The sequence below is a fragment of the Enoplosus armatus genome, chromosome 6, assembly GCF_043641665.1.
Source record: "Enoplosus armatus isolate fEnoArm2 chromosome 6, fEnoArm2.hap1, whole genome shotgun sequence".
In the NCBI taxonomy this organism is placed as follows: domain Eukaryota; kingdom Metazoa; phylum Chordata; class Actinopteri; order Centrarchiformes; family Enoplosidae; genus Enoplosus; species Enoplosus armatus.
Genome location: NC_092185.1, coordinates 15549519 through 15560683, shown reverse-complemented (window position 1 = coordinate 15560683; position 11165 = coordinate 15549519). Strand labels below are relative to the sequence as shown.

Genomic DNA, 11165 nt, shown 5'->3' with positions numbered 1-11165 from the left:
GAATTTCATTTGATCTCTTATGTGTGTGATAGGTTAGATTTGCGCTGGCTTTTGAGCGAGATTGGCTTTGGAACAGCCAATTCCTGCAATTTGGGTTTAGCTAAAGGAATTATGGGTTTATTTTAGGCCTTTATTTTCTTGTCTCAATTCTTTGTTGCTATGGTAACCTTCCACATCCCCCAAATTGCCCCTTCGTCTGGCTGATAGGTGGTCCTTTTTCTTTTCTTCAACAAGGCCTGTGCACATACAGAGTTTGTTGTTTTGTTGTCTCAATCTTTTTCTTTCTGTTTTTTTTTTTTTTTGGTGTGTTTGTCGGAGAATGGAGAAGGCTGGAGACCAGATGACAGCAAATTGATCCGGTCAGTCACAGATGGAGATGTGTGAGTCGAGCCTGAGTGGTTCAGGCCTTTGAGTGTCACGTTTCTCTCAGCCCTCCTGAAGTGTGGTTTTCCAAACAATACATTTGCACCCGAGAGTCTCCCCTGTTCTCTTTCTCCCGATACACACTTGTTATTAAAGTCTCAAATGGAGTTCCGATAAACGCTCCTATCAGAAAACACCGTGCAAAAGCCAGTATCAAAAAGAGGAAGTGCAGCCTTCTTCTGTGCCACATCCTCTCATTTGTGCTTATCTTCCTGTTCGACCCTGTGACATGTTATTTTCTTTTAAAGCAGAGGTTTGAAATCGAGTACAGTCAGACCTTTTTGTGTTGGTAGAATTCACAAGAGGCTGTGTTCAGATAGAGTGCAGCCCTCCACTTCTTATATCGCTGTTTTTTGACAGCTTGTGGAGTTGACATCATATAAGGAACTCAATTCAGCTGAAGTCACTGGATTTGGTCGAGTCGCTCTCAGAGTGCTGAAGGTAAGAGTATTCAAAAACACTTTTTGTTCATTACCCTGTTTGAAAGTCAACTGTCAACCTCAGGAAAAGGAAGCCACACACACATAAAACACAGGAAAAGAAAAGTTGCTCGCCGGGGCTTTTCTCTTCTCCAGATCCAGGAAACTGAAGTGTGACACGCTCCAGGTCACGTCTGTTTTGTCAGACTTTGTTACTTTATGTGTTTGCTGTGCTTTGTCTCAGACCATATGGCTCAAAACGTTTAGAGGGAGAGGTGCAGATCTGCAGTACTGAGTGTGCCACTGCAAAAGAGAAAGGGAAGTGAGGAAACTTAACATCTTCCTTTTTCAGTTCGACAGGTTTTTGACCAGCTCAGTTGGATTCTGTGTTTATAGAAACTTTTTAACTCCCTAAAAAGTGCTTTTAACAACTCTAAAAATGCACTGTAGTTGAACTGAGCACAAGACTGTTTTTATTTGTACCTGAAAAGATTTTCACACAACTTCCTGGCAGTGCAATCAGCATCTTCCCCTGCTGGCCAGCGAGTAACTCCCCTGCAGCAGCTGGAAGTTGAGCAATAAGGTCAAGGAGCCCCTGTTGAGAGAGAGAGAGAGACTTTCTGCCAAAGATGTTGATGTCTGTGGTTTATATTTAAGCACTTCTTCTCAGCTATTGACTCCTCTGCAGGTTTTGTCCACAGGTGGTGAATATCCCACCTTGAGGAGAAGCGATGGAGGCAGGTATCTTTGAGTATCACAAAGAGGAAGACACTGTGGACATTGAGTCTTTTCAGGGTATGTGTGCAAAATCAATCACTCTCAGTCAGTCAATCATGATTTGTACATCTAGGTTCACAGTTATCTTCATACAATACTCACACTTTAAAGGACCATTCCAGTAGTTTTGCATGTTTTTGATTATTTCCCATGAATTACATATCCCTTACACCACAGTCAACCATTTTGAATACTATGCTTTTGTATTTTTTTGTATATATTTGCTTTATACTTTTGAGCAACCATCTGTTTCCATTCATTTTCGTTTGTTATGAAAATCCATTTGCAGGCTTGAGTAGTGTAATCCCTCACAATGAACATCAAGTCTGCATCATTGTTTTCTCAAACATTATCGTTATGAGGTAATGCAGTGCAGACGTTTCAAATCAATCTGTAATTAAAACTGCAATAACAATTTTTTGGGCCAGCATTGACATACAGCAAACAGTTGCTTATTTACACATCCAGCAGACACGGAGCAACATTAACATTCATTTAGAGTCATGTTTCTGGCCACCTGATGAATATAAGTCCAGTATTCACTCTCGTTTGAGCTGTGGTCTGGTCTGCACCACCTCCTGGGTGAAATATCTGGTTCTTTAGGTGCTAAATGCTCCACTATGTACACCACCTAATTGCTAACTGTGTCTGTATGCTGTTTGGTGGGTTTATGGGTGTTTTTCAATCTGAAAACAGCTGAATGCATCTGCAAACAACTCTGTTGAGAGCGTTGAGAGTGGATACAAATAGTAAAGTTGATGGCATAAAACCAGAACAATGGACAGAACAAAGACACCAAAAAGCCTGGTGATAATTCCCTGTGGTTGTCTCTGAGCAACACGTTCACATGTCACATAGTCATTTGATTCGTAGTTAATATAAAAATATTGATTAGAGCAGATTTAAACTGCATTATCACGCCACAATAATGTAAGATGGACAGAAAACAGACTAAATGTTCAGTGTGATTTATGACACAGCTCATGCAAGTTTCAGGACTCTGCTAATTGATTTTTATACTGAATCGGAAAGGAAGGGAAACCATTGGCTTCCTGAAACATTTGGAAACATACATCCAAAAGTGTATGTAGGGCATGCATTCAAAAATGTAAAAAAACAAAACATGTAAAGCATATGTGAAGCGGTGGTGTAACCAAGTACATTTACTCAAGTACAGTACTTGAGTGGTATTCTTACTTTTACTTAAGTAAAAGGTATGAGTACTTCTTCCACCACTGTATGTGTGTGTATTGTAGTTAAGGAGCAAACAGGGGCGTTGCCTTATTAATAAATAAAATATAGAGAAGAAATACTATCTGACCAATGCAGATTGTAAATATATTCACACAGGAGAGAAGCGGAAGCTCATTCAGCCAACGTCTTTAAAAGATCCCAAACTTGAAAAGCTAAAGGAGGTAAGAGATTACTTCCTGCTATCTATATATAAACCTTTGTCTGAATCTCTGTCTCCTATTCCACATTTACCGAAACATCAAAGACTACCATCCTGGACTACCACAGATCCAAGACTCAGTGTGTGTCCTGAGAGGGCTGGAGATAAATGCTACACAGGAAATACATTACAGAGCCTGCATGTATGTGTGCAGTGAAGAGCATGAATAATATCTGATGCAGGGAGAGAGATGTGGAAGGATCAGTGAAATTTTAATGAACATAATTATCAGAGGTGATGGGAGACGGATCAGAGAGTCACGGCGAGGAGTCGACAGAGTCTGCTGGATCTGACTTTAAAACACATTTTGATTGGAAAAGATAGCAGCACAAGTGCTTCATGCAAGTGGCAATGAATGAATAAATAACTCAGTTGGGAGTTGGGAAGACAAAGAAATTAAATATCAGTTATTTTGGGGGAGTACTTTGTATTTGTCATCATCATTTCCATCTACTTCAGGGTTATATTATCTCTGAAAAGTGAGGGAGAGAATTAAAAAAACGAGGTTTCATGCTGTTTTTCATTTGGCACATTGGTAACAGAAAAATGTATGCAAGAAGATGAAAATGTCTGATGTGTATCTGACTGTGTGATGAATTGTGTTTTGGTAGACATTGGTTTATTGGATCAATAGCACTTTGAAACCGGAGCAAATAGTGGCTCAGAGCCTGGAGGAGGATCTGTATGATGGACTGGTGCTTCATCACCTGCTGTGTGAGTTAAAACACATTTGTATGATTGTGATTTATCAATCCCTTACTTCCACTTAATCATTATTTAAATTAGAAGATGAAAACTAACAAATGTTTCCCCTTTTAGTTAAACTAAAAGCTGTCCTTGCTAGTAAAACTGTAACCTGAAGATTTTCCTGATTTACGCAGCCAGGTTAGCCGGTGTGCACTTGCCTGTGGAGGAGATAGCACTGACCAGCACCGCTCAGATCCGCAAGCTGGAAGTGATCCTGGAGGAGTTGGACAAGAGACTGGGCCTGCAGGACAGCAGCCGGATCAAGTGGAACGTCAAACGTGAGTCATGCAGCTGACTGGGCTTCAACAACGAAGCAACAAGTGAACAAATGTTCTGTTCTGGCAGCGACTTTAAATTACAACAGGATTTGGTGCTAGCTCAAGGGTGCCATGTTTGCTTACACCAACTGTGAGGGGAGATTTTGTTGGGGATAAAATGGACTGACATTATGCTGTTCTGTTTAAATCAAATTGGTGGATTAATTTTCTTCCCTGGTGCTGGGTTAGGAAAGCAAAGAAAGACGCTTTGCTTCCCTAACAGGCTCGATAGCTTGTCCTTGGATGTCCAATATGAGCATCCTGATTTTTTGACTTGAGTTGAATCTTGACCTTTTTTTATGCCAACTTAAAACTTGTAATCCTTAGGACTTCATTTCTGGTTGCTTTGGCGACACCTGAGGTTACCGTGGTTACCGTCAGAAATGCCCATTGTCTTGTTTTCTATCAGCACTAAACTCGGTGATACCCCATGTTTCGCAAGTTGTGTGCTTTTAATGTGAAGCCACAGCAGCAGGAGATGTTCGGTTTGCATTAACAATAACTTATAACAAGGGGAATGAACAGTAAACAATGACTCTGATATAAAGTTAGAAACAGTAATGCTGGACTACATGCTGCATCATTTCCTGTGAATCCCTTGTGCGTAGGGATGCAGGCAATTTGAATCCAGCACAAGAATGGCGGACTCTGCCACTAAGTATAGTAGGGACTTCTGGCACAACTTCACCTACTTCCAAGACACATGAAGAGGGGGAAAAGTCTGAAGAGGTCAAGACTCCAGCAACACTTGTATAAACTTTATTGTGTATGTGTTACTGGAGTTTTGACCTCTTCAGAATCCACCACTAACAATGAAAGCTGAGGTACTGCAACAACACAATGTATACATACATAAAATGGCTATTGCTAAAAGAAAAATGCCAACCATAAATAGTATCAAAAACATGGTTTGATTTCATAAAAATCATAAGGACTATGATTTAAAGTATTCAGTAGTAATTAAGTTAAAGTTAGGTGTAAGATTTAAATCATTTTGGCCTTTCTTGGCTTCCATAATGGGAGGTGGTGAGTTCTGTCTTATCAGTGCAAGTTGTTTTTTTTGTGTGTTTTGTCCTCTGCTGTTTGCCTGTCAGTCATCCACAACAAAGACCTTCTGGCTACTGTTCATCTGCTGGTTGCCATGGTGAGATGTTTCCAGCCTGAACTGGATTTGCCACCGAATGTGAAGGTTGAAGTTGTACTTGTGGAAGTGAGTTTCAGCTCGAGCTGTTTCCCCTTTTTTTTCCTACACCAAATCCCATCTCAAACACACCTTGTGGAATTGCTGCTCAATTTTGGTTCACTTTAATTTTCATCCAGGTCAGCAGAGGTGGAATCAAATCAGATGTACAGACGGAGGTCCTGACAGAGGAAAGGTGAGCACATTGCTGTCCCGTGTGATTCTGTGGATGAGAGAAAAACGCAGAGTTCACCTCATTTTTTTGGGGGCTTTTTCAACAGCAACGCAGGCTCAGACTCCCTCAGCAATACTGAAAGTGAGTATAGAGCGGTCGGAGGTTGAGCCGATGTGACATCTTGAATGTCATCGAAGCAGCATTACAGTCTACGACGACTTTAACATACTTTTTCTGGCTGTCTTGTCACCCAGGGGAAGATCCCATCGAGCAACTGCTGAAGCTTGAAGCTCACAAGGTCAACACGGTGAAGCAGGTATAACAAGGAGAGGAGGAGAAGCGCTGAGGTAGTTTTAGGAGTTAACTCTCTCATTGCCACTGGCAGTGAAAGAGCAGATGTCGTGGTATTAAGAGAGGAAATAAATAAATATGATTTGTTTGTGGCCTTAACTAGAAACCAACATATAAGCACACTTGTGCAGTGTATGACTGAAATAAGTACTGATCAAATGGGAAAGGAATGCTTTTCTGGTACTTTGTAGTATTTGCGAAGTATATTGATCAATCTGTAAATTATCTTTTTCTATAAAATGTCATGAAATCATGAAAAAAAATATGCATCACAAGCTGCTAAAGCCCAAGGGAATGCCATCATATTACTTTTTGTTTGACCAACTGTACAAATCCAAAGATAATAAATTATTAGAGACTTTAACAATTAATTGATTATCAAAATAGTTGCCAATCAATTTTCTGTTGATCAATAAATCGATGAATCAACTAAATGTTTCTTCTCTAATTTCAAGTAGGGCTGCTACTACTGATTGTTATCAAACAATCTTTTGATTATTATTTGATTATTTAATTCATCATTTAGTTTATTAAATGTCTGGAAAAAATCATAAATCTCAAATTAACTCGAACAAAAAGATTCTCAGAGCCCAAAGTGATGTTGCTTTTTTTTTGTCTAACAGTCACCAAAATATTCAGTTTACGAAGATGTAAAACAGAGCAGAATTAGAATAAGCTCACATTTAAGAAGCTGAAAGCTGAAGCTGTTTTTCCATTTTCAGGCCATCTTACACTTTGCCAACCACAATATTTCAACCTTGGGTCTGCAGGTGGCTGATATGGACAAACAGGTAAAAAAAAAAAGAAAAGCTGAACACTGTTTTGGAGCACTGACAAGCTTTCAGTGAAAAACTTATTGATGGCTTCCCCTGAGATTATATCACTTTCCTTGGATGGGCTCCAATGTCCTGTGTGTTTTTTTTGCCTAGTTTGCTGACGGCGTGATTCTGCTGCTGCTGATCGGACAGCTGGAAGGCTTCTTCATCCCGCTCCATGACTTCAACCTGACCCCTGTCAATCACTCTGAGATGGTACAGTATGGCTTCAACATGGACGCCTGACACATTAGTAAGGGAAGTGCATCCTCAGAGAGATGATAACTTAACACTGGACAGGGACACACACAACACTTAACTTTAATAGTATATCATCATCATCATCATCATCATCATTATTCTGCCTGTAGATGCTTACAGATGATGTGGGTTTAATTTGTAATGTATTTATAATTAAAAATCAACCGGTCAAAAGAGAAATGACCAATTTCAATTAGAATTAATTTCATTTTAGACTGATATTTTGTGAAAGTGTAGATATACACAAACTGCATTCAGAAGTACTAAGATCATAACACAGTTTTTTCCATTTCTAATGAGTTCATTTAATTTCCCGCAAGAGCACAGTAGATAATGAGCTGAAACCTGATCCCAAATCATGCCTATTACAATATATGATATTATAGAATTAATATTTTACAATTCCATAATAAGAACAGATGCATAATTACTACTGTGTCATGTCACTTATAATGATATCTTTGATCTCACTTTACTTGAAGCAATAGGATGAGTCTATGAAAAAGTTATGATTCTTTTATCACAGATGTGATGAGTTCATTAATAACTTACTATATGAAAAGACACTATGACACTCCATATTAGACTTTTTGGATACTTTGAAAACTAAAAAGCCTCTGGTGACAAACACATTATATTTTAGCCTTGATCCACATTATGGTAGATTATGTCACACAGTTGTGATGGGATTATAATGTGTTTATAACTGTGTGATGACTTAGCCACAATTCAGGTATTCTATAGCCAAAATATTGAATTTGACTGTTATAAAATCATCACATCTCAACAAATATGCAAAAGTGATATATATATATATATATATATATATATTGTTTACTGATGAATTAAAACACTGTAAATCTTTATATCATAGCCAAAATGCCATCAGATGTAAAAGGGTCTTCTATATATTAGTATATATATTAGTGATTAGTACTCACACGTGTTTACATTTTAGTGCATTCAGTGTACTAAATGTCCATCCAATGTAGAGATAATTCACATCTGTCAGTCACATGATTTCACTCTAGTTCACAAATTAATGAGGGAACCAAATGCTTATCAGCTCATTTACTCCATCAAAATATTTGATCTCATGTTGTTAAAGGAAAGAAAAGTTAACATATTGGGAAATACATTTTCTACTTGTTTTCTTGCCAAGAGTTGGATGAGAAGATCGATACCACTCTCGTGTCTGTATTACAGTACACAGCTAGAACTAGCACTAGCTTAGCCTAGCGTAAAGATGTGGAGCAGAAAACAGCTAGCTTGGCTTTGTCCAAAGTTCAAAACTCTTTTTTTATTTTAAATGGAGACTAACTGTGTGCCACTTCCTGTTTTCATGCTAGGCTAAGCTAATTGCCTCCTTGTTCTAGCTCCATACTTAACACACAGTAATGAGAGCGGTACCAATCTTTCTCATCTAACTCTTGGCAAAACAGATAATTATTATTAGTATTACTTCAAAAAAATAATTTATCTTTTTTAGACATGGTGAATAATGGCACTTAAAATGTATTTGCCATGTCTCATTACCTCTCTGTACTGCCATTTTTCCAGTTTTTTTTTTATCATAATAGGCAACAACTTGTTTGATACTGTTGGCAAGACTTATTGTCACCCCACAGCCAGATTTGGTGTCAGTGTAGAAACTTACTTTTAAAACTAAATAATTATCTAATTTAACCATAGTTACATATTTAATTATTGAAGTATCATTGAGTATAATGAATAGTTAGTAATAGCAGCTAAAAATAACTATAGCAACAACAAGATACCACCACACATATGGAGATATTAGTAAAGGTTTTAACAGAGGGTGGGCTAATTCCAATAGTAGGTGTAAATTTGACAACAGAATTTCATATCAAATGACTCATTTAGATGAAATGTCTGGATTTTGTGTCATTTTCTTCTCTTTGACCCCCAGCTTCACAATGTGACCTTGGCCTTGGACCTCCTTAATGACACAGGCCTTCAAGTGTCCAGTGTTGATCCACAAGGTGAGGAAATAACACACAGTTCAATATACACTTCTGCCTTGTGGACTACAGATTTTACTTAATATGCCAGGCACAGAGGATGAAAAAACAAAAACAGAAGGCCTGTGAGTAAAATGATTGCAACAGGGAAAAAAAGAAAAACACTGGAGCTCCAAGACAGCAATGTCAAACTAATTCAGATGATATCCTCTATCAGGAGCATTTATCTGTGTGACAGGGAAACACCGAAATCTGTTTGTAAGTCAGGCAAGGAGGGGGATCGTTCCAGTAGTTTGAGTTCATCTCCACTGCTCGGTGGAGTGTGGGTTTGACAGTGTTTTGGAGGGAAAGATGAAATTGCTTGCGGAATATGAATGAGTGCGACTCGTGTCTCGCTGAGTATCACTGCGGATGATTGGCTCAGTCCGAGGTCATCATCATCCATTTAGAGAGGAGCAGCGAGGGAGATGGTCTCAAGGGGACGATGTCACTCTGGTGCCTGCTGATAGACACACGGATTTAACCTCACCGCTATGGCTGTATCTACTGTGTGTGTGTGTGTGTGTGTGTGTGTGTGTGTGTGTGTGTGTGTGTGTGTGTGTGTGTGTGTCTGGAGGAAGATATGTTATCTGTATTCATGAGCGCTGCTACTGTATGCCACCCAGTTATCAGACAGATCCTAGAAATATTCTGATTGTATCTGTGCTCTGAAATTGTTGTAATGTTCACATATGGGTGCAATGTTTGGGTGTCCACTTTTTGCCATGTGGAGTAAATCACTCAAATAAGAGAAGAGTGAAATAGAGTGACTGACTCAGTGAGTTACCGTCTTGTCTAAGCGTGACAATCAATCAATAGCAAATGGATCTACTTCACTTCCCTGCAGATCCATTATTGACAAGCTGCTCTGTGTTCTCTCTGAGCTTCAATCTCGCTTTCACGATCACTAAAACGTCCCCACCATATTACCTGCCGGCCATATACCCTGTGATTGTGAAGTAAATCCTCAACACGATAACTGTTAATGTAAGGACCAGCACAATTAATCTAAGCCAGTAGCAAGTGGCTAATTTAATTCATTTTTAGAGTCTTTTTAATTACCGGCATAATTGCTGTGATGGAATGAAGAATCCCAGCACTCAGGGTCTAAAAAGGGAGAGTGCTGCGTGCATTTAATTAGGTTAGCCAGTGCTGGAGTCGATCTTTATGCCACTTTCATTCAGTTAGTGCATCTCACAACAGACAGCAATTTTTGTTGGGAACTCAGCAAGGATGTATTGATTAAATTTCCATCTAATGTTGTTTGTTTTTGTCCTCCTGATCTATGACCTGTTAGGATGGATTGTGAGAATAGTTATTGGCTAATGTTCGTAAAAGCATCCTTGTGTCTGCACTGCCTCGGTGGCTTGGTAGTTGGTGCATTGTAAATATGTACTAAATGTCTCCTGTGGCTTATTTGACAGATATCATCTCTCAGGACGTTACTGCCACCTTGAAGGTCCTGTATGCTCTGTTCAAGAAGCACAAAGGGAAGTGACAGACAAGTGAAGAGGAGCTCAACAACCAGGAATACAAACAGAGCTGGAGATAGGTGGAGTGTTTGGTTTCTTCTGTTTCTAAAGTGTTTTACATCCTGTATATTATCTAAAGGGTACAGTCGACCCTAATTGAGTTTTTGCTGATGTTCTAATTTAAAATAAGTGCAAGAAGCTTAAGTTGCTTTAAAAAGTCATACATAATCAACAATACCAGTGTCTAAGAGCATGGTCAGAGCAGCATCATGACAGCAAAAGTGGTGTGGATTTACTCATGTGGGCAAAGTTAATCCTTTCTCATTGAGCTTAATTTTGAAGAACTTTGACATGTGAATTTGCGCTGTTGACCAACAGCAAACGATCTTGACACTTCTGAAGCCAAAGTCAGAAAATGCTTTCATATCAACTGTGTTGCACCATCCTCTTGTATATAACCCTGCTCTGACGGAGTATAAACTGCTGAAAACCCCCGAAACAAAAACGTGTGTGGTCAGTTCTATAGTACAAATAAGTCTCTTAGAGAAACCCTATTAAATGTTTGTCTAGTTAAAGAATGAGTTGGCGAGCTATTGTGGCTGGCAAGCAGTATGTTAGCGGCTAGCAATCATGTTAGTGGTTAGCTCGACAACTAGCCCTGCAACTAGTCACTACGTCACCAAGCCTCCAGCACCTAACCCTAACCCACCTATTTTGTGAGGACAAGTGGATTCAAAGTTAGACTACCAACCAG

General features: G+C 39.1%; 1 protein-coding gene across 1 annotated transcript; it reads left to right on the top strand.

Moving 5' to 3' along the window:
- Positions 1-1573: 1573 nt before the first annotated feature.
- parvg (parvin, gamma) lies at positions 1574-10590 on the top strand. The gene is made up of 12 exons (XM_070907930.1): positions 1574-1637; positions 2970-3034; positions 3684-3786; positions 3954-4097; positions 5231-5346; positions 5457-5512; positions 5598-5632; positions 5746-5807; positions 6565-6633; positions 6772-6873; positions 8849-8921; positions 10364-10590. Exons 1-12 carry the CDS (start codon positions 1574-1576, stop codon positions 10435-10437), a joined length of 963 nt encoding a protein of 320 aa, XP_070764031.1. The 3' UTR covers positions 10438-10590.
- Positions 10591-11165: the final 575 nt, after the last annotated feature.

What these genes read in the sequence shown, in the direction of transcription:
- parvg (XM_070907930.1), top strand. Translation starts at nt 1,574, where the DNA reads ATGGAGGCAGGTATCTTTGAGTATCACAAAGAGGAAGACACTGTGGAC. An exon ending in GGTGCTTCATCACCTGCTGT is followed by an intron (nt 3,787 to 3,953) that starts GTGAGTTAAAAC and finishes TGATTTACGCAG; the next exon opens with CCAGGTTAGCCGGTGTGCAC. An exon ending in CTGTCAATCACTCTGAGATG is followed by an intron (nt 6,874 to 8,848) that starts GTACAGTATGGC and finishes TTTGACCCCCAG; the next exon opens with CTTCACAATGTGACCTTGGC.